Source organism: Mauremys reevesii, linkage group 11 (assembly GCF_016161935.1).
Source record: "Mauremys reevesii isolate NIE-2019 linkage group 11, ASM1616193v1, whole genome shotgun sequence".
Lineage (NCBI taxonomy): Eukaryota > Metazoa > Chordata > Testudines > Geoemydidae > Mauremys > Mauremys reevesii.
This window is the reverse complement of record NC_052633.1, coordinates 36,755,173-36,780,524: the sequence shown is the minus strand read 5'-3', so window position 1 is coordinate 36,780,524 and position 25,352 is coordinate 36,755,173. Positions and strand designations below refer to the sequence as shown.

The 25,352-nt window shown below is 43.3% G+C and overlaps 2 protein-coding genes and 1 long non-coding RNA gene across 11 annotated transcripts in view; 1 reads left to right on the top strand and 2 right to left on the bottom strand.

Annotated features, from left to right (window-relative positions):
- The window catches only part of ATF2 (activating transcription factor 2), a 91,821-nt gene extending 87,214 nt beyond the window's left edge, over positions 1–4,607 (bottom strand). For all 6 annotated transcript variants that reach the window (XM_039495865.1, XM_039495866.1, XM_039495867.1 and 3 more), the window contains exon 1: positions 4,340–4,607. The gene's annotated coding sequence lies outside the window, so the exon portion shown is untranslated. The remainder of the gene's footprint in view (positions 1–4,339) is intronic.
- Positions 996–25,352, top strand: part of LOC120375156 — a 65,180-nt gene continuing 40,823 nt past the window's right edge. Inside the window, exons 1-3 of one of the 3 annotated variants that reach the window (XR_005586471.1) lie at positions 996–2,006; positions 2,217–2,330; positions 16,846–16,906. This is a non-coding gene — a long non-coding RNA (uncharacterized LOC120375156). Of the gene's footprint in view, positions 2,007–2,216; positions 2,331–4,559; positions 4,815–16,845; positions 16,907–25,352 lie in introns of those variants that run through there. The other 2 variants (XR_005586472.1, XR_005586473.1) reach the window with 2 other exon arrangements.
- On the bottom strand, positions 13,599–18,320 carry ATP5MC3 (ATP synthase membrane subunit c locus 3). 2 transcript variants are annotated; one of them, XM_039495875.1, is made up of 5 exons: positions 18,182–18,320; positions 18,002–18,102; positions 16,648–16,725; positions 16,112–16,305; positions 13,599–13,856 (listed from the first exon to the last, which is right to left on the bottom strand). In XM_039495875.1, exons 2-5 carry the CDS (start codon positions 18,038–18,040, stop codon positions 13,742–13,744), a joined length of 426 nt encoding a protein of 141 aa, XP_039351809.1. In that variant the 5' UTR covers positions 18,041–18,102; positions 18,182–18,320; the 3' UTR covers positions 13,599–13,741. The 2 variants fall into 2 exon arrangements, with proteins under 2 accessions (XP_039351809.1, XP_039351810.1); XM_039495876.1 differs by lacking the exon at positions 18,182–18,320 and having other exon boundaries at positions 18,002–18,175.

The window sequence follows — 25,352 nt, the reverse complement described above, 5'->3', positions numbered from 1 at the left end:
AAGCAGAAAGATCCAGTACACAGCTCAACAGAATCAGCAGACCTAATTATGGAATGGGGTGTGTGCAGAGGAACAAGGAGAGGATGACTTTGGTGAGACAGGGACAGAGCTGGAATAAAGACGAAATTTCTGTGTGAAAGGCAAGTGGAAGGGTAAACACTGCAGGCAATACGCAAGGAATATTTTTCTTTTTTTTCCTTTTTTTTTTTGTTGGGCTTTTTGATGGGTTTATGAAAAAGTCAAATTACTAATACTGATACAAATATAAGGAAGGATCAAATAAGTAAGCAAATGTGAGTTTGGGTGATATAAAAATAAGTTTAAATACATTTATATTCTCTTCTAAAGTGTATTTCATGTCCCTAAAACATTACTGTTCTAAATATTTCTGTTTCTACTGTTACTGAAGCTACTACAACATCTTATGATAGACTACATAACTGGCTGAATCTGGAAACAAGGTTACTTACAGTTTGGCAAAAATAAAATTTTAGTTCTCTCAGACATTTCCAGAATAATATTCTTTTCTAAGTTAATTATGATTAATCTTCTGAATTCACCTGCCTCTGTTCTTAAATCTCAAAATTTCTCACAGAAATTCAATTACTCAAAAATGAAAACTTATCTTGTCACTACAATAATGCTGTCATTTTTACTGTTTCAACTTCATTAATAAAGCCAGAAAACTGGTTCACGTCTACATTGTTTCACACTATCATATAGCTATGAATTTGATACAAATAATCATTTCTGAGTTTTTGTCATGAAGAACTGTTTCACTGGTAAGATTTCTGTTATACAAAACAGTAGACTTTAGAAGTGTCTTTACCAAAATAATAGAATTGACCACTTTGAGCACTCTTTTGTGAAACTTGTCTGCGTTTACCTACAGACAGAAGTGTTCTACACTTCTTGGAATCAGTCAAAGCCAAAACTTCCTAGCTGTAAGAACAATGGGACAATGGAACAGACTGCATAGGGCGGTCATGGAAGCTCCTTCACGGGAGGTTTTCAAAAGGAGGCTGGATAGCCACCTGTCTTGGGTGGTTTAGACATACCAAATCTTGCATCTTGGGAGGGGGTTAAACTAGATGACCCCTCCAGTCCCTTCTACCCTATGTTTCTTTGATTCTCATCTAAAATTTATGCTGACCAAGCTACATTGCAGCAAGATAGGATTAAGCCCTGGCATAAACACCACTATTCTTCCATCCACCTAGCTACTGTTTGTTGATGGGGTGGATTTACTACAGCAATGGAAAAACCCTTTCTGTCGCTGTAGCAAGTGTCTATGGGCTGGTCTGCAAGGGAAAGCTACATCAGTTTAGCTACATCTCTGAGGGGTGTGAAAAATCCACATCCCTGAGAGTTGCATGTAAGCAGTGCTAGGTCGAAGGAAGAATTCTTCAATCAACTTAGTTACAACCCTTAGTTATCCTCCCACAGTGATGCAAGAATCCCTCCAGATACTGCAATAATGCTACAGCAATGCAGCTGTGCCACTGTAGAATTTTAAATGTAGACTTAGCCTACACTACAGTGGCATAGCTGCAGCTGTGCCCTGAGTCACTGAGCGTGAATCTTGCCCCTACTCAAGCCAATGACAAAACTCTCATTGACTTTGATAGGGCCAGGATTTCATAGGTATCATAGGTATTTCTTGTAACACCGGTAAAGATATTTCAGATAGAAGTGTGACTGGTACGTTAACAGTGTCCCATTAACACCAGGAGAATCTACATTTGGTGTTATACAAAGTTGTTTTTATTTATTATATGTACTGCAGTAACATCCTACAACTCCAAGGAGCAGGGAGCCTTTGTGCTAGGTGGACATATGTGTAGGAAAGCATTACCTGCTCATAACAGCATACAGTCCTATTTAAGACAAGATGTAACAAGTGAGAGTAACAAGCAACAAAGGATGGTTGAAGAGATGACAGGGCTAACAGTAATAAGATTGTGCAGTTAAATAAGCTAGCGAATGCACACCACTTGATGACTTCAGTAAGTATTACTATATAATACTGAACCATACTACGCTTGTTACTGTGAAAATCTTCATTAGGTTCTTTTTAAGTGGGAATTTGATAAACATTTTTAAAAATTGGAGGCATGCCAGACTGAGATCAGATAACATTTCAGAAAAGCAATGTGTGTCAGCTAAGAGTTAAAGATTGGCACATAGCTTTTATTTTTGGTCTTAAATACCTACAGACAAGAAGCTTAAACAAAAGAAAAAACTACCAAAGAAACTAGAATGGATAAAAATGGAAAAAGATCTTGACATAATAGGCACATCGGAAACACGGCTGAACGTCAAAAGTTAAGGTAATACAGTATTATCTGGATATATCCTATACAAAACCAAACATATTAGGTTATACAGGTCTGGGAGCAGCAGTGAACCCAAAAGATTTAACGCAATCAAATAAGACAAAATTTCTGAGTAGAAAGAAGGATATATGGCAAAATCTGTATGGCTACAAAAATTCCTAGTAAGAATACAGATATACCAACAAAATTAGGCTTACTGACCTCCAAATCATGATAAAGATATTGAGTGTGCAGTGAAGATCAAAATATTAATGTACAACTTTAAATACCCAAATATAAAATGATAAGTTGCCCACCCAACCCTCCAAAAAATGCATTTTCATTATTATTAATTTAAATTTCTGTCAATAACCTTTAATGTAACAAGGAACCCCAGTAAAGTTTAGTGTATTTTTTGTTTTTTTAAACTTCACACATTGCAATGAGGCCCTTTGAATCTGTAATATGCTATATAAATGCTAAGTGTTATTTTCACAATGGTGTTTTAGTAGATGTTATAACTACCAGATCAGAGCAGTGTTCTACCTAATCGAACATCCTCATTTTAGCCCCAGTTCTGCACACATTTGTTTTAAATCAATGGGGCTATTACTAGTAGTAAACTTAAGCATATGCATACGTGTTTTCCGTATTGGGACCTCTGATAATAGCCACTACCAATACTTCAGAGAAAGGTTCAAGAAATCCTGCATTTGACAATTATGGAATAACCTGTCCATAGGGGATTTTTGTCCTCACCCCATTTGCTAGCGGCTGTCTTATACTCTAAGGCAGTAGTTTTCACTATTTTTTTCATTTGCAGACTCCTAAGAACTTTCAAATGGAGGTGCAGATCCCTTTGGAAATTTATACATAGTCTGCGCCCCCTTCCCCCCCCCCCAGGGGACCATGGGCTTGAAAACCACTGCTCTAAAGCATGATAATTTATATTTAATGTAAGTGTGGATATTCTCAGTAGCCACATAAGAGGCTATTTTTCTTTGTTTTAGTCCTATTAAACTCTTGCACTCAAAGATAGCTTGAGGCAATAGAGGGAATAAAATCCAAATTTACTCACTTGGATATATGGGAGATTTTAACAAAGATTTTGCTAAGGGGAGTGGAGGATGGAAGGGAGAAAACAAAAAGCCCAGAATTCATTTATTTGGAGAAGCGGACAGCCTAGAATTTACTAGTTAATGGGGGGGGGGGCATAAACCCATTAATTGTGGGGTCAAAGAAAGAGATCAAAATGTCTTTATTTTTTGAAACAACAAACAATTTATTTGGGGGATGAATGGAGGGGGGAAGAAGACAAGGCAACCAGAATACATGTGAGATAGGAGTATCTCAACTGATTTTATTTGCAAGACCAGAATTGCATTATAAGTTGGGGAAAAATCAAGAGGTTGCAATATAAATTAAATAGGTGGCGGGAGGTGGCAGCACATGAAGTCCCTACCTCCAATTAGCAAACTCAATCCTGAGGCAAGAGAGGGTCGCATCTGGGAAGATTTTCAAGCCCTAGAATATAACCATCATGCTTTGAATGTCTGGACACCAGTGCTGCCTGACATAAAACGTCTTCTTGGTGGGCCACAAGTAGGTAAGAGGCTATAGCTATTGAGAGGACCCTAAAGGAAAAACACACAATTGGCAACAGAGTGTCCAGCTCCCACTCACCAAGCAGACCACCACAACCCAGGCCAGGACGGAAACAGACACAGGCCACGCAGCCCCCCCTACGGCAGGACAGCTCTGCCCTCCCCTCTTGGCAGCTGCTCAGGGGCACCTGGGGTCTTCCATCTCCCTCCGCCCTACGCAGGGCGGGCACAGGCGAAGAGCGGCAGGCTCGGCCCCCTCAGCAGCGGGGGGAGGGGCAGGCCTCGCTGCACCCATCAGCCCCCCCGCCCCCAGGGACGGGGTGGGAACCTGCTGTACCTGTCAGGGCAGCCCGCTTGCGGGGAAGGAGCCTCGCCCTGCTCTCCAGCCTCTCCCTGGGGCAGGCGCGGGGACTAGCCTACCTCGGGGGCGGGTAACAGTCTCCTCCGCGCCGGCTCCGGCCCGAACCCCGCGGCTCTACGGGCAGCGGGGGCCACAGGCCGCGGTGGGGGCGGGGGCCTCTGTGGAGAGCGGCGACGCCATGTTAATGCCTCCCGGGCACCCCCACCTAGCCCAGGCCGCGCCGCCCCCTTCACCCGCCCGCTACGGGCGAGGCGCCGCCGCGCACAAACCCCACTACAACGCCACGGAGGCGCTGCCGGGCTCCCCCTCGCCGCGCTCTGTTTACAAACTCACCCCGGGCAGACGGGTCGAACCGCACATTAAAGGCCGGGTCCCCAACAGGCTTCCGTCCCTTCTCGCGATAACTCACTGACATCCCCCCCCGCTGAGGAAAAGGGGTCACGTGATCCAAGGGGCGCTGTTGAAGGAGCCATAGAGCAGGGCGCTGATTGGCTTGGAAGATGGAGCCCTGTAGTGTCTGTGTGGCCGGAAGTGGTAAGTAACACACTAGCGGGTAGGGAAGGACGCTAGTAGGTGGCGTAAGCTAAGCAGAGCCCGCGAAGTGAAGCGTGTGGATGGGGGACCCTCTTCAGAGCAGTCACTAGTTTAGTTAACGAGTGTCGAATGGTTGGTACTGAAAATAATGGGGGGAATGGTTGAAGAAAGTGCACTTTAGTTGAAATTTAAAACCGACAGCCTGATCCTTTTGTGGTAATTTAATTTACATTGTCTTTGGGGCAGGGACCATCATTTTGGTCTGTGTACAACGCCTAGCAGCACAACGGGGTCCAGGTCCATGACAGGCGCTTAGGGGCTATGGTAATACAAATTAATGATAATTAAAGATCCATCCACTTGCATCCAAAGAAGTGGGTATTCACCCACGAAAGCTCATGCTGCAAAACGTCTGTTAGTCTATAAGGTGCCACAGGATTCTTTGTTGCTTTTACAGATCCAGACTAACACGGCTACCCCTCTGATAATTAAAGATCCAGTTATACATCTGCAAAAGTAGCTTGAGTGTCACAACCAAACTGCATCCTCAGTAGTTCTACTTTGTCTTGCTAAATTTCCCCTTAATTTTCAATTAAATGTAGCATTCTTCACTTACTCTCCAGAACCATGTTGCTGGGCTCTACACAATGGCTGGTGAAGTGACATCTTTATAAACTCAAAAACATTGTCTCTCTCACCAACAGAAGTTGGTCTGGTAAAAGATATTACCTCACTCACTTTGTCTCTCTCTAATATCCTGGGCCTAACACGACACTGCAAACAACCTTTGTACTTTGTAAAGTACTTTGAGATCATGTGGGATACAGGTTATAATATATATGTAGGAGCTTTATAAAAATGTAAAATAATTCTTGATTGCACATAGGGCTTGAAAGGCTTAAGAGTAGGGGGCAATGGGGATTTTATACTTTCCAACTAATAGGTGCTGGGGGTGCTGACACACCCGCTGGCTGGGAGTGGTTTCTATCTTATACAGGGTTTATAGTTTGGTTCAATGGCTCTCAGAACCCTCACTATACAAATTATTCCAACATACCTGTTCCAACTATACCACTCTCACATAGTACCAATTTCTGAGGTGCTACATTTTAAAATGTACCTGAAAACTCTTACACAGGTTGCGGAAACAGAGACAGGCACAAAATGAAATGCCAATCTGGTGGGACAATACTATAGATAGTGATAGAGTCTTCACTGTACTGACTTTACTGAAAACTGCATCACCTGCTCTTCTGCTATGGACCACAACAGGAGAAAATCTGGTGGCACCATGAACTCAGAAAACCTGTTTTGTCAATTGTTCTAGTCCTAGCTATAATCTCTCTCTCATTTGGTAACTGACAAAGAGGCAGTTAATAGAGACCTTCATTGCTTTTACTCAGAGATTGCTCTGCTTTCTCCCCAGCCAGATCTAGGCCACTATAATGGCTATATAGCATATGGTGGAGTGGGATATATTGGGGTTTAGCACTAGCAGTTCTTGCTCCTCATCTTGTCCTTGCTGCTTTGTTTTGTCTGTTCTTGCATCCAGTCCCCCCCAGGTTTCTGGGCCAATTTGAGACTAAGGAAAGATAGGGAACTGCATGACTAGCCTTGTAGCCCAGAGTTCTCTCATCACATTTAGGCAACCAGTGCTGCAAGCTTTAGTCATTAAATGTATGATGTGATCACTCAGCATTGCTCCAAGTTTTTTCACCTGTTGGCCAAAAGGTAGTGGTTGTGCTCCACACTGTAACCTGGGCTTTGTCTTCTCTAGAGAATTAACTTGTTGTGAATCACTGGTTTTCTTGTTAACACACTCCATAGTCAGACACCATCACCCTCCAGTTATATCATAATCTTGCCATACGGTTTTGGCAATGTTTTTTGGTATGGGCTAAGCCACATGTTAGCTTGCTGCTTTTTGCTAACTTTAAATGTCTGCAGTGAAAATGTGCAGCTACGACCGGTCACAACAATCAATAATGGTCCACCAATCCCTTTCCAGAAGTCCCCAGAGCACCTAATCCTATGCTCTATCTTACCATCTACCTGTGCTCTGTCACCAACCTGGAAGTTGGCTACCTTCCTATAATTCTACTCAGCATCTTTGGACCTACACTGTTAGAAGTACCTTCAACTTTTGTCATCTCTGGTCTCCAACACAGCAGTGAGGAAAATGCTTGCCAGGCATACTGCCACCTGGCCAAAGGATGATACTAAAACCTTGGTTGACCTTTGGCCTGGAGTGAGAACTGCCCACCTGTAAGATGCCATAGCCCCAAAACTGTTGGCCAATCCTGGGATCAACTGGACCGGACAATGGAGCAGGGAGAAGATGAATGGGCTCAAGGTTGGAGGGCCAAGAATAACAGTTCCAAGCCCCATGCCACCTGAGAGCTGCCCATTTTATGAGGCGCTGGGTGTGTTCTAAGCATCGTCCTGTGTGCAGTTCTCATTTCAGCCTACGCTCATCTGTGACGTCAGGATGGGTGCAAGCTTGCAACGTGGATGTCTGTAAAGACACAGAAGCCACCCCCTTGGTTGTGAACAGCCAGCCTGGAGAAGACCTTGGTCCCAAATTCCAGGATCTCCAGGACCAAACTCCAGTGAGCACAGTAGAGTAGAGGAGCCTTTCATGGAAGAACCAGTGGAGGATATAGCATCTCAGCCAGGTAATGTGGGCACAACCATTATTGTTATTGTAAAGTCAGAGATGATAGGGAGATGAGGGAGCAAGACATGGCATTTCAAAGGGACGTCTGAGAGACTGTTAGGGATTATGAGCCAGTCAATTCCAAGCTCTACTGCCCAAACCACATGTCCAGTCCCATCACTTCACTTCCATCGCACCATATCTTCCAGCATATGTACAATTCTAGGTGTGGGAGTCGGAGAGCAAGTCAATGAGCCAAAGCACTGCACACCATCAGCAGTAGCTGCGGTGTTCTGCCCCTATTCCTATGCAGGGGAACAAACTGGTATCTTGAAGATGTACAGTTCCATTAGATGTAACAGTGCACATCAATATTTTCAGTATATTTTGCTCTTTGTTTCAATATTTTGCACTGTTATATTCTTGCTTACACCTGTTAATGTTCTGCACATCTTTTCAACTTCGTAATGCTGGCTGGACTGCCCAAAACATCGTTTTGCCTGGGGAAGACAGGGGCTGGTGAGCGCTTTGTACAGCTCCATGAATGTACTTTCCTCATACAAAAGCTCTGGACCCTGACCCTGCTGGCCTGTGTTTCACAATGTAGTCCCACCACTCTGTGCTTGTGACCCTGCTCCAGAAGCAGCAGTCTGCCTAGTGTGCCTGGGGATGTCTGCCATGAAAGACAGCATTTGCTGGGTCCATGCCGCCATATCTGCATAGTGCTGGCCTTTTTGTCTTGTGCTTGTATCAGCAAGCCCCTGCCTTCCCCAGGCAAAACGTCACCTCCACCCTATTTTTGTGGCAGCTTCTGCAAAGGCATGCCAAAGAATTATTGTTTCAATAAAAAAACAGCAGCTGTCACTCCCAGTTGTTAAGACAAGCAGATTACCTCCTTGCAGCACAAGGAGGAAACAGAGCACCAGCTTGTGTCCTGGCAATTTTGTGGGCCTAGACCATTTCTGCCAACAATCTCAATAGGGGTCAGACATGTTGCCACATACCCTAGGGTTCACTTTTAGAGGACATGGGTATGTACCCAGAAATCTTTGCATTTCAGGATTGAATACAGCACCAGTACTGACGCCATGTGTGACTGCATATGTCAGGTATTCGACTGCTGTTCTGCAGCGTGGTTATGCTATACTGACTTGTAATGTCCAACTCAAAATTAGACTGCAGTGAAGACAAAGTCTGTGTCTCACGCTACCTCATGCTACCAGAAAATGTTTTTTTCCTCTAATGTTACTGTACAAAAAACCCACAAACAATATGGAAAATGGACTAGACAGTGGAAAACCAGTGAAAATGACTACACACAAAACGCTGCTAAATACATAAACAAATTGATTATAAAAATATAGTTCTCTTCTAATCTTTAATTTATTAAATTCTTAGGTAATATTTGAACATACTAGCACTTACAATTTCAAAAAGTGTGATTTTTAAGTTGACAATGTCCCTTTAAATAAAATACAAAACATTAGCTAAAACATTTTGCATTCTTATTAGAAAATTCCAGCAGCTATAGTACTAAAAGCATCTTTGTGGTTGATCCAAGACAGTAAGGCAAGCTTTATAAATGAAGCAGGAAAATGTTATGTAATTTAAACATTGCTGATTGCTAAACAGAGGTGCTGAATAATATCAGAATTATAGCTTCTTAAAATGCAACCACAAGATTTACACATTTATTAAATTTAATAAAAGCTACTTGCAATGCAAAGTATGCATACAACAAAATGTTAGCGTTATCACCAGAACTAAGTTTCTGGACACCTGAATCTAATTAACATTAGTGAGAGTCACTCAGTTAGCAGGGCAATGAAATTTCCTCAGGCTATGATTCCTAAAATGCAATGGGGAAAACAATAGGATCTTCATTTACAAGTCTGCTCTTTGAACTAGAATGTTTATGCCCTTAAACAATACAGAAAAAACTTACTGCTATAAATTTAAACTGTTTCCTTTAGTTATGTAAACATTGATTTTAATTATACACCTCTACCTTGATATAACGCTGTCCTTGGGAGCCAAAAAATGTTACCGCATGATAGGTGAAACTGCGTTATATCAAAGTTGCTTTGATCCACCGGAGTGCACAGCCCTGCTCCCCGGAGCACTGCTTTACCATGTTATATCCGAATTCGTGTTGTATCGGGTCACATTATATCGGGGTAGAGGTGTACCTAATGCAACAGCTCAATTCAATGCATAAATCACATCTATATTTCACATTTAATAGTCTTATTGCGGTGTCTAAGGCTTGTTGGTCATTAAATGGCAGTAAGCACTCCACAATGGGTCAGACATTGTCAACTCAAATCATATTTCCATCTGAAAAATTTAACTATAGTAGATACTATAGCACTATACTATACCATGTAGCACCTAAAATTCCTCTGAGGTTAAAGAATAAAATGTTTGATTTTTTTTTTCGGTCAATTATCTGACCCCTCAGCCCTCATCCTCAAAGGAAATCTGCATAACACCTTCAAAATACAAACCTGGGAACTTAAACTCACAACTTTTAGACTAAAAATTATGGACACAGTAAAAACATTGTTTTAATGAGCCATAAATTCAATCTATAATCCACTGACCCTCCTTTTTTGTCCTATTACTGCAGCACTGTTAACTCCCCACTTTCCCTTGAGTGATCTATTACATGTGTTAACTGCATACGCTAAACAATCCGTTCTACCTTGTATGTAGACTTGACACTATGAGTACTTTCCCCAGACTTGAAGAGCTCTGAGTAAGCTCAAACACTCCTCTTTCACCAGCAGATGTTGGGCCAATAAAAGATATTAGTTCCCCCATCTTTTCTCTCTCATCAGTTATATAATCAGTTTCTCTGTTTGGTTGACAGCACATTTTCAGAGCTTTGCAAGAGTATTTATCAGTAAATTGAAATTGCAGAGGCTACAAACAGACACATACATAGTTAAAAGAGTAGGTGATGGTGGAGGAGTGTCTGCAAACATCTTTGGTAATGTTGCATATGGGTCCACCAAAAAGACCCTTCTAAATATTAACAGCAGAGCCAGGCCTGTTGTTTTTTTTGTGTGTGTAAAGTGCCTAGCACAATGAGGTCCTAATCTATGACCAGAGCTACTAGCTACTGCAATACAAATAATGTTTGTATTGTTAAAAACAACCTCTTAAGGCCCTATTTTTTTCCAAGAGTACTCTATTAAAAAAAATCAGCTTGACAAGTGTCCCTTTAAATTTGCACTCAAATTGACATTATAACCTGAATTTTGCACCCCCTCCCTCTATAAATCAAACACAATGAAATATTGGTCTTAAGATGGTAGATTATCTTTATGGGAAAGGTTGGATTTATTTGAGATCAGTTAGGTACATGATTTGACATCCCAAAAAATCTCAACAATTCTTCTAATGGGCAAGTCTGGTTTTGTTATGGGTTTGTACAATCCCTACCATACTGGGTTCCTAACCACAATGCCTCTCCCCCCCCCCGCCCCCCCACAAACCCAGCATTATCACAGTCCAAATGGCAAACAACATAGATGATGGTTCATTGAGCTCCTCTGTTTAATATCTAAGGAATAAGCAGAACAATGGGATTTATTTTAAAGTTGCCACACAAGATTTTTCAGAAACTACATTTTGGCTTGTTGGCAGCTTCAGACAGTAGCTAGCTCCTATTTCCCACCATAGGATTATGTCAGAGAGCTCTCAGTAGCCTGCAGAAACCTTTTAGCCTCCCTCTACCACCATCCCCAAACCATGTAAGGCTTGGAAGAAGCCACCATACAGGCACTTTTTCTCATCACCATAAGCGGGTGGGAGGGAAGGTTGGTGTTGATTCCTAAAGCTTGTGTGGTATCCCCTCCCCAAGCCTCTTCCAGCTTGCAGAAGATAGGTGACTGATTAGGTCTGCTTACATTAACCTCTTAAGTGGTGTGTAGGGAAGGCTCATTTACTGTGTACTTGAAACAGTTAATTACACTCAATACTAAGATGCCTGCAGGCTTAACAAAGGTTTTAAGATAGGATATTGAAGGAGAACATGCACATACAAAAACAGATAAGAGCAAAAAGCTGCCACTGTAACATGTATCTATTAACAGTGAAAAAACTATTTATTTCAATACTGAAATTACAAATGTTCAATTTGTCTTTTATATGGGGATATGTTTAAACAATAGTCTTTCTGAATGTCAAAGGATTTTCTACTGCCTGCTCGAGTTAAACGTTTTGCAGCAGCAAGACATGACTAAGTAGGGAGAATAATGGAACGTACTTGGTTGGAAGTAAACTTAAGGTTACAAGTATCAGAGGGGTAGCTATGTTAGTCTGGATCTGTAAAAGCGGCAGAGGCCTGTGGCACCTTATAGACTAACAGACATATTGGAGCATGAGCTTTCGTGGGTGAATACCCACTTGCATCCGATGAAGTGGGTATTCACCCACGAAAGCTCATGCTCCAATATGTCTGTTAGTCTATAAGGTGCCACAGGACTCTGCCGTTTTTAAGGTTACAAAACTCCAAGAAATTCTATTTTAAATTACTTGCAACAGATAGAAGTTTCAGGGACTGAGAGTTTAAGATGAACATTAGTGATGTTTTTCTTACTAGGGGGTTAGAACAAGCAGTTGTGATCATCTAAGTCTTTAGCAGATTGTTGCTACCTAATACACCTTCTGTGAGAGGTAAAGGGTCTTATGCATTTATTTAATATTGCTGCCCTGTGGAAGGGTGACTGGAATGTTCAGTTTTCTTTTAGAGCTAGTCATAACTTTTACAATTGTGCTAGTAAGGCAGCTAGGACTGAATTATTGTAATGTTTGTGTTAGAAAAAATGTGGAGTTATGTACATAATTGTCTAAAAGACAGCTACAAGATTTAGTGTACAGCTTACTTAACACCAGCTCAAGTTACATTGCTATGCCTACTTTGCCAAAAAAAAAAAAAAAAAAACACACAAAAAACAAACCCCTCTCTCTCCCCCCCCCCCCCAGCTTCTTTGGGATTTTCTGTACTTTCCATGCAAATTACTTCTGTCACAGCAGGTGGTAGCCCTTTTAAGTAATCAAAGTTAGCTAGCCAGTATATGCATTAAGTTAGCACCACACTTCAACCACATGTCCTGATCTCCACCAAGAATGTGTGTAGTTTGAGAAAGTGATCTCTTAAGCTGATTCAGACACATGTACACTGTAGTTTAGACAAGCAAAAATGCATATGGTCATCAGCCCCATTAATATTGTTTAAAGCAGAATCACTATAGACCACCACCCTGGTATTTTAAAGATTTCCTGCAAATAGTCAACTCTGACCCAGTTAGTTTGTAAACTGATATTTAAAGAGTCTGAGACACAGGTCATGACTGATCAAGGTTTGTATACAGGAGAGTGGACTGCAGAACCACTTTTGAGCAATGAGGTTTGAAACAGGTCAAGCTTCTGGATCCATGGGATTCATTACCAGTTTGTGGAACATTTAAATCAGGGTAGTCTATTTTTTTTTTAATCAAGGTCCAAATTGCTTGGTCTAGGTACAGTCAAATTCCAGACACCAGAGAAAATAAGTAAAGAGATTTCACGGTCTGTTCAAACCTGGATTTGCAGATGTTTCTGATCTGCCTGTTGACTACCCCGATTTTGATCCTTAGATGAAAGGTGCTATGGAACACATCATCAAGTTCAGAAGTATTGGGATAGAACATGGGAACAGGAAACAAAATGGTTTTAATAGAGGAGAAAGGTCTAAAAGTTTAATTGTGGTTCTGAATGTTATTCCAAAAGCCATTAGTATTTCATATACCTAAGGTCACCAGTAGCCTTAGAGAGGCTATTTTAGGGGTCTTTAACCAGAAAGATGACAAATGCATCAAAACTACAAATTAAAATTGACATATGCAGTGACTACATAGAGAAAGCCCTTCATGTGCATTCATAACTTCAAACGGAATGCCATTAAGTTTTAGTTTCAGGGTCCTATACTCCATGTGAATTCACTGGGATCAGGAGAAATTTGTGGTGACTGCAGGTCAGTACAAGCCTCATTTACAGTTTCACATTAACTAACATCCTTCTCCCCCAAAAAAGTCATACCAAGAGACACTGTTCAAATTAATAAATGAAGGCGACAGCCAGACAGTTAAAGTTATTATCTTTAATGAAATGACTTTGGAAATAATGTTCGTTTCCATGACACCAACATTTTGGGAGCCTCAGTAAAATACATACAATTACATTTGTAGTTTACTAATGCTAACATTACGAGCAGCAGATCTCTTCACATTGCAAACAGGATCAAGAAAGCAACCATCAGACAAAAGAGACCCATAGCTTCAGACAGGGCGAATCCCAGGATAGCATATGAAAACAGCTGCTGCTTCAGAGAGGGATTTCTAAAAGAGAACGTGCAGGTATTAGATTGTTTTATATACATACAAATTAACAGTTTATGCTAATGTAGTTTGATGCATCTGACAGAGCCAGTTAAGGATTTTAAATTAACTTTCATGCTACAGATTCTCTGCTATAGCAGGGAAAACACAGTAAACCCACACAAATGTTAACAGCGTTCACCATACAATCGTGACTTCTGAACAAGTCAAGACTAAATATGCAATGTGTACACTTTAAATCAATATATACATGTTTGGGTATGACATTTTACACATGCACAAGATTACAAACATGAAGGCCCTGTCTATACAAGTGCAAAACCAAAAGAGCCTTTGTAGATAGAGAGAGTTCATATGCAGTAGTTACCTACCAGCCTAAGATTTCTCTGGTTAATTCCACTAGTGTGCAATGCACACAACTGAGCATTCCTAGGGGCCTGAGTTTGTTATACATCCAGATTTATTCTGAATGCCCTTGTAATATTTAGGCAGCTTACAGATAACCTATACTACTCAAAGATTTCTGCCTTAGATGGTTTGTCAGCCCCCTTAGTGTTACAAAACTGCAACTGAGTATCCTTGAGGAAGTGTGGAAGGAAGAGAATAGAAAGTAATTATGGATTAGTACTTTGCAACATTGGCATCCCTGCCCTCTTCCACTGCCACACACCCCTCCCCCCCCCAAAAAAAACCCACCACCAAGAAGAGCACAAATATCAGTTTGAAACAGTCTTTTTTTGTTGTTGTTTCAAGAAATAAAGTAACTAGTTTGGTCAGAAGCATATTTTTGTTTCCTGAATGGGAAATAAAACCAGGCTTTTAGTGCCAAGCTAACACTTCGGAAGAGAGTTCATAAATGGAAACAAGTTAAGGTGTTCAAATATTTTTGTTGGAGATGGGGGGAGAGGAGAAAGCAGGAACTCTACAGCAAGTCATTTCATGACTGTGCCAGTTGCTGTCTCCTCAGTAGTAAGATTTGAGATACTACTGTATGGAAATTAAACAAATGAAATAGGGGAAACAAAATTATGAACACAGGGAACGAAGATCTCTCCGCCTTTACAGGAGTTTCCCCTTCTCAAGCTCCAACAGTGGAATCACTTGTCTGATATTAGTTGGTTGCCATGGAAGTAGTTACTGCAGTGATTTTATAAAAACTGCATTTAGTAGAACATTAAGTAAAAGATTGATTACAGGGCTGTAGCAAGAATTTTACTTCTCAAGAACAATCCTGATAATTGGGTTAAAAGAGGCACACGGTCTCAAGTTAAATATTAACATCCACCATCCAGTTTGTCCCTCTATTCATGTAGGATTGTCCCCTACAAAATGTTTTCAAGTTATATTCAGTCTAGGATAGGTTTTGGAGTCTCAGAGTTGAAGCTAATACTGAAGAACTAAACATGAAACACTGATTTAGCTGTAGTTGGTTTGCCCTAAGAAGTCATGTAAGATTTGCATATACTGAAATCTGTAATCTTAGAAATTCAGCACTTGGGCCTGGTGTGCCATTACCTAATATTCCAAGAGGTTAACATGTTAGAACAGAGGTGGGCAAACTACAGCCCACGGGAACATCCTGCCTGGCCCTTGAGGTCCTGGCCTGGGAGGCTAGCATCTGGTCCCTCCCCTGCTGTCCCCCCCTCCCATGCAGCCTCAGCTCACTGCACTGCTGGCGGGGCTGTGAGCTCCTGGGGCAGCACAGCTGCAGAGCCTGGCCTGACCTGGTGCTCTGTGCTGTGCAGCGGTGGCAGCCAGCCAGGTGGCGCAACTGTAGCGCTGCCAGCCACTGGTGCTCCAGGCAGCACAGTAAGGGGGCAGGAAGTGCCGGGGGGGGGTTGGACAGAGGGCAGGGGAGTTCAGTGGTCAGGGTGGTCGCGGGGGGAATAGGGTGTTGAATGGGGGAAGGGGTCCTGCCCCCCCCTCCATCATGGAACAGGGGGGTGGATAGGGCAGGAGTCCGGGGGAAGAGGGGAGAAGAGGACAGATAGGAGGTGGGGGCCAGGCCACAATCCCCTCCCCTAACCAGCCCTCCATACAATTTACAAAACCCAATGTGGCTCTAAAGCCAAAAAAGTTTGCCCACCTGTGTTAGAAGGCTTATTCTAGGGGCGTTATTTCAATTCTACACACTGACTGTTTTAGTGGAAGTTTATCAAGACTTTGCTACCAATATATATCTTCAAGTTTATCATTAAATATATGTTTGCATGCAACTTAAGTGATATATATATATATATTAAAAAAAGGATTACCTGGCATAACCAATGATTAGACTACCAAAGACGGTTCCGATACCAGCACCAGAACCAGCCACTCCTACTGTGGCAGCGCCAGCACCAATAAATTTGGCAGCAGTGTCAATGTCCCTGCTGACAGCACTGGTCTGGAACTCTCTAAGTGCTACTTGGAAGACAGCATTCTGGGCTCCATTAAGTGTTGAGCTGCCCTGAGAAATAAACATGAAAAGCATTTAAATACAGACTCAAACAGATCTTTTATAGCTACTTTGAAGTTTTGGGTTATTCTGTAGTTCTTCTATTACAAATACAGTAAACCAGAGTGGTTATAGAGTTTACTAGAGCCTGTAACTAGAAGTTCAGACTTCTGTATGTTACTTGCCAAACATAATGGAATGTAGCTTTGTTGGGAGAAAATGTATTAGATGACCCTTTACTGATCTGTCATACAGTCAATATTTTAGTTAGTAAAGTACATTTGAAAAATGGGATGAGAACACTTGGGCTCACCAGAAAGTTTAGGAAGCTACAGAGTTTAGTTTATAAGGTACCTCTCCAGTCCTGACCTCTGGCCTAGACAACACTGATGCGGAAATTGGTCTGTACAAGACTCTTGATCCTGCACGGATCTGTAAGAGAAAAAGTGACATATTTGACCACAAACATATTTCTATACAACTGCACTGACTTTTAATAGTGATTTTTGTAAGATAAAAGACTTCACTCTTCACTAAGTCTTTCATCTTAAGGTCAAGGCAGTGGACATTTCTGATGTGCAGACATTGACACATCTAGCAATATCAAAGCAAGGTAAGAAGAAAGCTTACATTTATCATCTGATTCCCTAACTCACAGCCCCCTTTTCTGTGATGGGTTCTTTTATGTCAAGTACTTCGGTTCATGCTAATCCATTATTTGGAGCCATTGCTAAACAGCACTGTAATATTGAGAGCAAATAATGTTTTAAGTGTGATATATCTAACAGCAATACAAACAAAGGGTGAGATAACCCCACAGAAACTGAAATGAAAGCAAGATACTGAACATTTGTAACCCAACACTACTCAAGTTGCTAGCCATTTGTTTATATCATTAAAACAAGTGCTTCTGACTTGCTCATTTGTGAGCAGCATCCTAAAGCTGAACAGTGAAATACAGAGGGCTGCAAGAATAATTCAGATCTCATTTTAAAAGGGTAACTATTTTTCTTAGCTCTAAAACATGAGCGTAAAGTAGAAACTTGAGTTTTGCAGCCGTAATAAAAATCCACTACAATGCATTAAAACCCCCCAAGCTACTCTGTACGAAGGAACTGGTACGTTTTGAGAGACACCACCCAGACTTAAATCGAGCAAGCGAGGAATGAATGAACCTGTCTCCAGTGCGGCCTGCTGGTGTCCTTGGGCTCCTAGCGCTCTAAGGTCAGGCGGACTCGTACCCGGCCTGTGTCCGCGGCATAGCGGAGAGGCCGCCGGCTGTGCCCGGGGATCCCCGGCAGGGGCGGGGAGTCTGGCTCCCGCACAGCGGAAGCGGCAAGCTGGAGTTTGACCTCCAGCAAGGGGCTGAGCGGGCGCTAGGCCTCACGAGCAGCGCCTGGCTCTCGGGGCGGCGGGGGGACCCGCCTCTCTCCCCGCGGGGCCCCAGGCTGCAGAGAAGGGGCGAGGACTTGCCCTGCAGCAAGGGGCTGGGGGAGCCAGGCCCCGGAGCAGGAGCAGCTCACTCGTTGCACCGCGATCCCCCTCCCCGACAGGGCACTGGGGAAGCCCTCCGGGGTGGGACCGGCCTGCAGCCCGCGGAGGAGCTGCTGCGCCCCCCACGTCCCGGAGCTCGGACTTGAAGCCAGCAGCCCGCGGGGGAGGGGGGGGGGGGGTCCAGGGGCGCCCCGAGCTGGGCGGCGGCACTCACCAGGGCCGGGGAGGAGGCGAGCTTCACGCAGGCGAACATGGCAGAGGGCTGTGGGCTGGCGCTGTGTCCCCGGGGCCTCCTCGGCGCTGGAATCCGCCTCTCTGCGAAAGGAGCAAGAGCGGTTAGGCCCGGGGTAGAGCGGGGCAGATGGGGCGGCGACCCCCGGCTCCCCCCACTTACCGGCTGCAGCAGCGGAGGTCGAGCGGACTGAATGGGGCGCGGGGTGCGGTGCGCAGGCGCGGCGGGGGTGAGCAGCGCCCGGATGTAAGGGGGGAGGGGAGAAAACGCTGCAGCCCAAGGTCACTTTGTAGCAACTTTATTGGTCCCGCCGCGGGGGCGGGACGGAGCCGGCCCCGGCCCCGCCCTTCCGCGGGGAAGCGTCCGCCGCCTGCGCTCAGGCCGCGCGCGCCCTGCCTGGAGTCCCGCTTTCTTCCCGCGCTCGCCTTCCTAGCGTGGCGCCAGGGCCGCTCGGCCCCGAAATCCCTTGGAGGAGCCGGGCCTGAGGGCCAGGCGCCACAGCCGCAGTGGGAGCTGGTCCCTGCCCGGAAGAGCCTACAGTATCTCCCCGCTGCCGTGCCTGGGCTCCTGGGCGCTAGGCCCCTGCTACCTCGTTTGAGAAACCATTTCCAGTGGCACCACCTTTGTTTCCGCCGCTTTCACAAGTCACGGAAGTGCTGCCCCTTTTACTGCTCCAAAAGTTTCGGATCAGTTTTTATGCTCACTTACTTTCATAGTGGAAATGCTCCCAAGGACCCACCACCATTATTTTTATGGGACAGCTCCCCGCAATGTTTTATCCCATAGCCCCAAATTACAGTGCTGGGTGGTCTTTGCAGGATTATTGTTGAAGTGCAGGACGAGTAGGTTGACTTGATGCTGGATATAAGGAATTACATCTCAAAAAAATGGCATCCCTAAAATAGTGGAGAAGTTTTATCCTAGTAAAAACACTAATGCAAAACAGAACTAAGACTTCCAAGAAAAAAATGAAGTTGTCTGTTAGTACTTATCTATGATAATCTAGGAACAAATAATGCAGGTCCATACCAACTGAATGAGGGACTGGAAAGCAGTGATCCTGAAAAGGATTTAGAGGTCATATTAGACAAGTAGCTCAGCATAAGCTTCCAATGCAATGTTGTGATCAAAAGGGCTAATGTGATCCTGGGATGGGATATACAGGGGAGTAGCAGTAGGGAGGTGATTTTACCTCTGATCACCACCTTAGTGAGACCGATACCAGTATCTGCATACAGTGCCGGTGTCTGCATTTTAAAAAAATATACTGAAAAAATTAGGATACAGAAAAGAACCACATAAATGATACAAGGGCTGCAAAAAAATACAGTGAAAGACTTAAAGGGCTCAAACTGTTTAGCTTATGGAAAAGATTGAGAGGTGACTTGACTACAGTGTAAAAGTATCATTCTGGGGAGAAAATACCAGGTAATAAAGGGCTTTTTAGTGGAGAAAGGCAAAGCAAGATGCAAAGGCTGGAAGTTAAAGTCTGACAAATTTAAATTAGAAACAAGGCACCATTTTTAACAGTGAAAGTGATTAACCATTGGAACAAACCACCAAGGGAAGCAGTGGTTTCCCTACCTCTTGTCTTCAAATTAAGGGGATGCTTTACTGGAAGATATACATTAGTCAGACAAGTTATTGAGCCCAGATAGGGAGAACTAGGTGAAATACAATGGCCTATGTTATACAAGAGGTCAGACTAGATCTAATGGTTCCTTCTGACCTTAAAATCTATTAAGCTACAAATTAATTATTTTGTAATTGACATTGGTGTACCCATCAGTGTACAAGACACAGAAGAATGATCACTTCCCCAATCATCTTTCATTATAAATGGTCAAGTAACACAAATCAGACATAAAACACACCAGGAGACCTAGAGGTCCTGGGTGCTAGAGACAGAAGCACTTAAACTGTTTTCAGTTAAGTCTGCAGTTTCTGGGGGACATGGTTCGGACCCTGGGTCTGTGTTGGAGCAGACTTGCATGTCTGGCTGAACAAGGCAGGCTGCCAGGGAAAACAGATTCACAGGTAGTCTTAACACATCATGTGGCAATCCTAAGGGGGTCTCTGTGACCCAACCCATCACAGCCTCTCACCCAATTTTGAATTTTTTTAAGGGACTCTGATGAGTTCTGAAAACATCTCATCCCGAGTCTTCCTTTTTTTGTCCCCCCCCCCGCCCCGCCCCATCACGTTGGCCAGGCCCTCTGCCACTGATAAAGGCCCTGCCCTTGATTGTCTGGCCATTGCAGATGCTGTGGCAATGGGATATGTGCAAAACCCCCCCAAACAAACAGGGGGGGTTATTGTTCATTTTCTAGATAGACCGTGTTAGCATTTCTTTAATAAGTACTTGTGACTTTAACTCCCTGAGATTCTTCCCGGTCTTTGGGGCACCTCAGACATGGTAGATGGGGAGTGTGTGGGGAAGGTACTGGGTGCATTGGGATTTTTGTGTGTATAAGTATATGCTATCTTGCCTTGCCACTGTGCTGGAGGAGGGAAATTATGTTCCCCGTATAGTCCCGTTTTGCAATTTTCTTTGTGCATTGGTGTTGGAGGGGTTATGGTGGGCATTGGGGGCTATCTGGATAGTAATCCCCTCTACATCTCCTGTAAGCTGTCCTGACTGGATGATGTGATATTGAGGCAAGTGATTAGGAGGCAGAGAATGGCCTTATTCAAAAAGGCAAAGGCAAAACAGCGATATATGCTATGAAGTTATTCACCAAGATGGTCTCCCCAGACATGCTCCAGGAGTGGAAGGGACTTGCAGGCTATACTGGGGGAAAGGACCACACGGTTATCCCCTATAATGTGAGAACCAAAACTGAGCAATTTCTCAGTCTTAAGTTCTGCTTTATCTCCCCTGCAGACATGGGAAAAGTGCAGGGAAATATTGATAGGGTCCTACAATGATTGTATGGTAGAATGCATGTTGCAGTATCTCAGTGGGGAGCAGTACTTTTTGTACCTGTATTGGGCATAAAATATGTATTTATACCTCATATAAACTATGAACCCTAACCAGACTTCTTTTCCTGTAGCTGCTGTCTCAATAAACCATTCATTTTTGAGCAAATAAATGTTTTCGTTATTTGAATCTGCCACAGGAGAGGGTGGTGTAGAGGCTGTAGCAGTGCTATGCTGTTGGCTGCCATTTTGGAGCAGTGAATGGTGCTGGTGGGGAATGGGTTCACTGGGCAGGACAGCTGAGGAAAGCAGAAAAGAAAGGAAAATGGGTAGATGGGTATGTGCCCTCTGTGGTGTGGGCCTAAGAATGGCCAATGGTCAGGGCTGTAGCATGTAATGGAGGCCAGGCAGAACGGCAGCTATCTTGGGAACATGGATAGGAGAGCTGAGTAGAAAGTATGGGCAGAGGGAGGCAAAGGCTGGAGACACAGAAAAGCTTCTAGCTCACATTCGTGTTAAATGGCTGCAGCTATGGCTCACCTGGAACAGAAGCTAGTGTAGTTAACACAATAATACATAATAAATTGAAAAGATAGGTACTTACCTGCTGAAGTTCCCTGCAGAGGATCTTTTACTTTGGTCCTGGCCTGGGGTGCTTGCTGGAATTGGGTTGGTTTTCAACCTGGTCTGTGTCAGAGTCCTGAATCCCAAACAGATCCTGGCTCTGAGACAACTCTTCTCTGGCCCCGTCCCACTCATCCTCTGATGAGTGTTGGTTGTTATCTTTAGGTGGAGAATGCAGAACCAGCAGCAGGACCCACAAACTATCTGGATCAGGTAGTTGTATAATTGTGTAAAATCCTGTCTCATAAGAGAGGCAGGTCACGTGTCTCCTGCTCAATGTTTTCCTTGCATCCTTCATTTTAATGTAGACCCTTCTGAGGTTCTTGCTCTTTATCTGGTACTGGTAGGCAACCCATGGACATCTGTTTTGCAGTTTCCACTAACAGGGCTTTATTATGGTGGCTGGCCACAAGAGCTTCCGGCACGGACATTTCTCCCCAAACGGTAATGAGATTCAGGGTCTCAGAATGTCTCCAAGCAGCAACACAAGGCATGTTGTGGGGTTTGTGGTGTAGAATTGCTGTAGTATCACAAGAAAGCAGTTACACTTGAAGCCAAGAGAAAATAGACATAATACGGCTGTGTGCCAGCTTTTAAACAGGAGAGGCTGCCTTCTGGGAACTTGACACCAGAAGAGGGCGCACAGGCACAGAGACAGTTTAGTAATGGTCGACCACAAGTTGTGTGGAATAGCCATTGGAGGCAGCTGTTGCATGCACATGAACAACAGACCAAAGTAATTCAACTTTCAGCCAATATAAGTCCAGTTTGCATGAGGACTCCAGCGTTCATGGTAAATGTGAAGTTAATGCACTGTGATGCATTGCATTGTGTGTGTTAGCATTTTACAAGCAGATTAACTCAGTTTGAACCAGTTCACAACCCCCCATAGACAAGCCCTTACAGTCAACATAATGTGAAGCATTTCTCAGTCTTTCTTAGCATCAGAGGTGGTGGTAGCTCACTGTGGACTTGTTGCTTGTTTCAGTCTACTAATTTCTTTATCCAACTCTTCTCACTCTTTGAGGCTGTACTCAGAATGGTCCTCTTTTATGTCCAAGAAGTGAACCGCTGATCACATTCTCCTTCAAATTCACGTGAACTATTGATGTTGATATTTATTGTACCACAAAGATGAGACAGGCTCAATGTCAGCAACTAGAAAAACACCCTACCAAATAAATAAATAAATAAATAATCAAGATCTACTTGCACTTTCATCAGCTGCACAGTAATATAATGATAATGTTGCTGATCTGTCCTTCATCTGAAGTCCTTAGCCCTGATCCTAGGGTTCAGCTGAGCCAATATGGGGAGCAAAGCTGGCTACATGCTATCTTCCTGCTCTGCACTTTAATCCCCATGGCTGGCAGGGGCTACTTCAGGCTGCTTTAATTCAGAGCAGCAATAACGAAGCGAACAGGGCAAAGGGAATGTATTGGGTCCAAGGAAAAGGTCTCGGTTTTCTTTCACTCTGCTCTTCCCAATATGAACTCCATTTTAGGGGCCTGAGATGTTAATGGACGGATCTGTAATGTGGCATAGCCATAAACATGCACTAAAGAAGATTCTATACAGACAACAACAAACCCTGTGTAAACCAATCAGAATTTTTTTTTGTCTTTTTATCTGTGTGCAAATTACATACTTTCACACAAATGATCCAAAGTACGGGGCTATGAAGTGGTTATTGAAACTGAAGCAATGAATGAGCCATTCTGAAGTAAGGGCCTCATGCACACGGAGGGCTTGTTCCCTGCTGCCTGGAAACCTGGGACTCCAGACTTTCAGGCATAAAGTAGATATGATCATCTCAGTAAATTTCTGCTAAGGATCACAGAGCAGAGAGTGGATGTGTAACCCACAGACATGCGCAGCACAAACCCAACATTACTCCACAGTAGGGCTTATGTGGATCTAAAGTTGTGCATAGACCTTGTGCTGGCCCCACGCATGGGAATGAATTTCACCCTGAGGGCAGAACTTGGCCCTTGTGTTGTATTTGTAAGTTAGGGATCAATTCAGTTGGTATTTTGGAGTTCAAGGATCAGGCCCACCATTACTATTTTATAACACCATATATTGTTTAATGATCTCCCATGCAAATTTTGACTCTGTTGGTATGAGCTGGCAGAAACCAATAAATAATACTGATCTCAGGACTTTCAATTTCAAGCACAATTTTTGAAGCTGGAATCTTACAAACACACTCTAGAAATAGGGGGATAAATTCATCTGGATGTTATTCCATCATAAAGTATAGTACTACACCCGGAAGAATTTGGCCCAGGGTGTCTTAGATCCATCCAACTTTTTGGGAGGGGTTCTTGCCTCTGCTATAGCCCCTGCAGACTGCTGTGGCAGCAGCAAAAAAGATCATCAGCCACCCAAGGTAGAATTCCCCAAGTATAGGCACTGCATAGTTCAGCCACAGAAGCCCTGCTAGGAGACTGAAGCGGGTATTTCAGAAGCAGGAGGAGAGCCCCGCAAGCACACCTACACTGCAGGTAGAGGTGCAATTTACAGCTTAAGGCAAATGTACATGTTTCTAGCTTTGACTGAGCTAATGCACTAAAAATGGGCTAGCTGCTTCTGACACTAGTCTGGACTGTCCACCGCTGCCAGCTGCGGAGCGGCCTATTGACAAGGGGGAGAGTGCTCTAAAGCAACTCCTGGCTGCTCCAAATTACAGCACTGGCTAACCCTGTCTGTGTTGGTCTTTCTATATGTGCCGCGCAGGAGCCTGCCTTTGCTTCTTTTAACAACAGTTGAATATCAGAGAGCGCTATATTAGCCCTGAAAGTGTTATGCTACAGAAACAGGCAATTTAATGTAATAAACTAATACGTTGTATTTCTGTTAAGCAATTCTCATTCTGAGGATCTCAAGGCACGTCACAAATATTAATGAATTTAGTCTCCCAATATCCCTTGCAAGCAGGTATTATTAACTGCATTTTAGATATAGAGCAATCAAGGGGTTAAGTGATTTGCTGAAGATCATATAAGGCGTTCCATAGCAAAACTGGGACCAGTACCCAAATCTCTCTCTCGGTACTCTGCCTTAATCCCTAAACCACACTACTTATTATTATTATCTCCTATTATTATCCTTTAACTGAATTCTCACTTGAACATCAGAATCCATTTAGCCCGTTAGAAGTACTAGATGTCATTCTGATAATAATAATCCTCAAACACATCTGTCACTACCAATTTTGGGATCATATGTTTAGTGTTCATTGTTTCCCTTTTACATGGCTTTCCTTCTTTGGTGAGAATGCTCAGTTTCTGCTGGCGACAAAGGGACCACTCCATGCTTTCTTATATCACCTTAAATAACTGAGCTTACAGTGAAGGCTGGCTAATACAGAACTTTAATACCATGCAATAGTAATGTAATCATTGTGAGTCTTGGCTGTGGAGGATGAGAGTCCCAGATTACTGCTGACCCTCTGTGTTAAAAGCAGCAGGTAAATTTAAGTTCCAGTCATAGACTTCTAATACAAGCCTGAAGTTTACTTATTAGCAACCCAGAGTTTGCATTTTATATTTGTCTTAAAACGTTTACATTTCTCCCCATCTTTGCTCAGTTGATCCTATAGCCCCTCTGTACTCAGATTGTGCTCTTTGTTCTCAAACACCATGTCTTTTCATCTGTTAGTAAAACCTTCCTACAGTCTCCTGAGTATTGTGCAATTTATGTCATGATACCCATTCTAGAATGTTTTTCAAAAATGCATTCACAAGCTGTTTGATCTTAACATCAAACCTGCCATTACACAACA

What these genes read in the sequence shown, in the direction of transcription:
- ATP5MC3 (XM_039495875.1), bottom strand. Translation starts at nt 18,040, where the DNA reads ATGTTCGCCTGCGTGAAGCTCGCCTCCTCCCCGGCCCTG. An exon ending in CAGAGGTCAGGACTGGAGAG is followed by an intron (nt 16,306 to 16,647) that starts GTACCTTATAAA and finishes TTTATTTCTCAG; the next exon opens with GGCAGCTCAACACTTAATGG. An exon ending in CTAATCATTGGTTATGCCAG is followed by an intron (nt 13,857 to 16,111) that starts GTAATCCTTTTT and finishes GTTCTCTTTTAG; the next exon opens with AAATCCCTCTCTGAAGCAGC.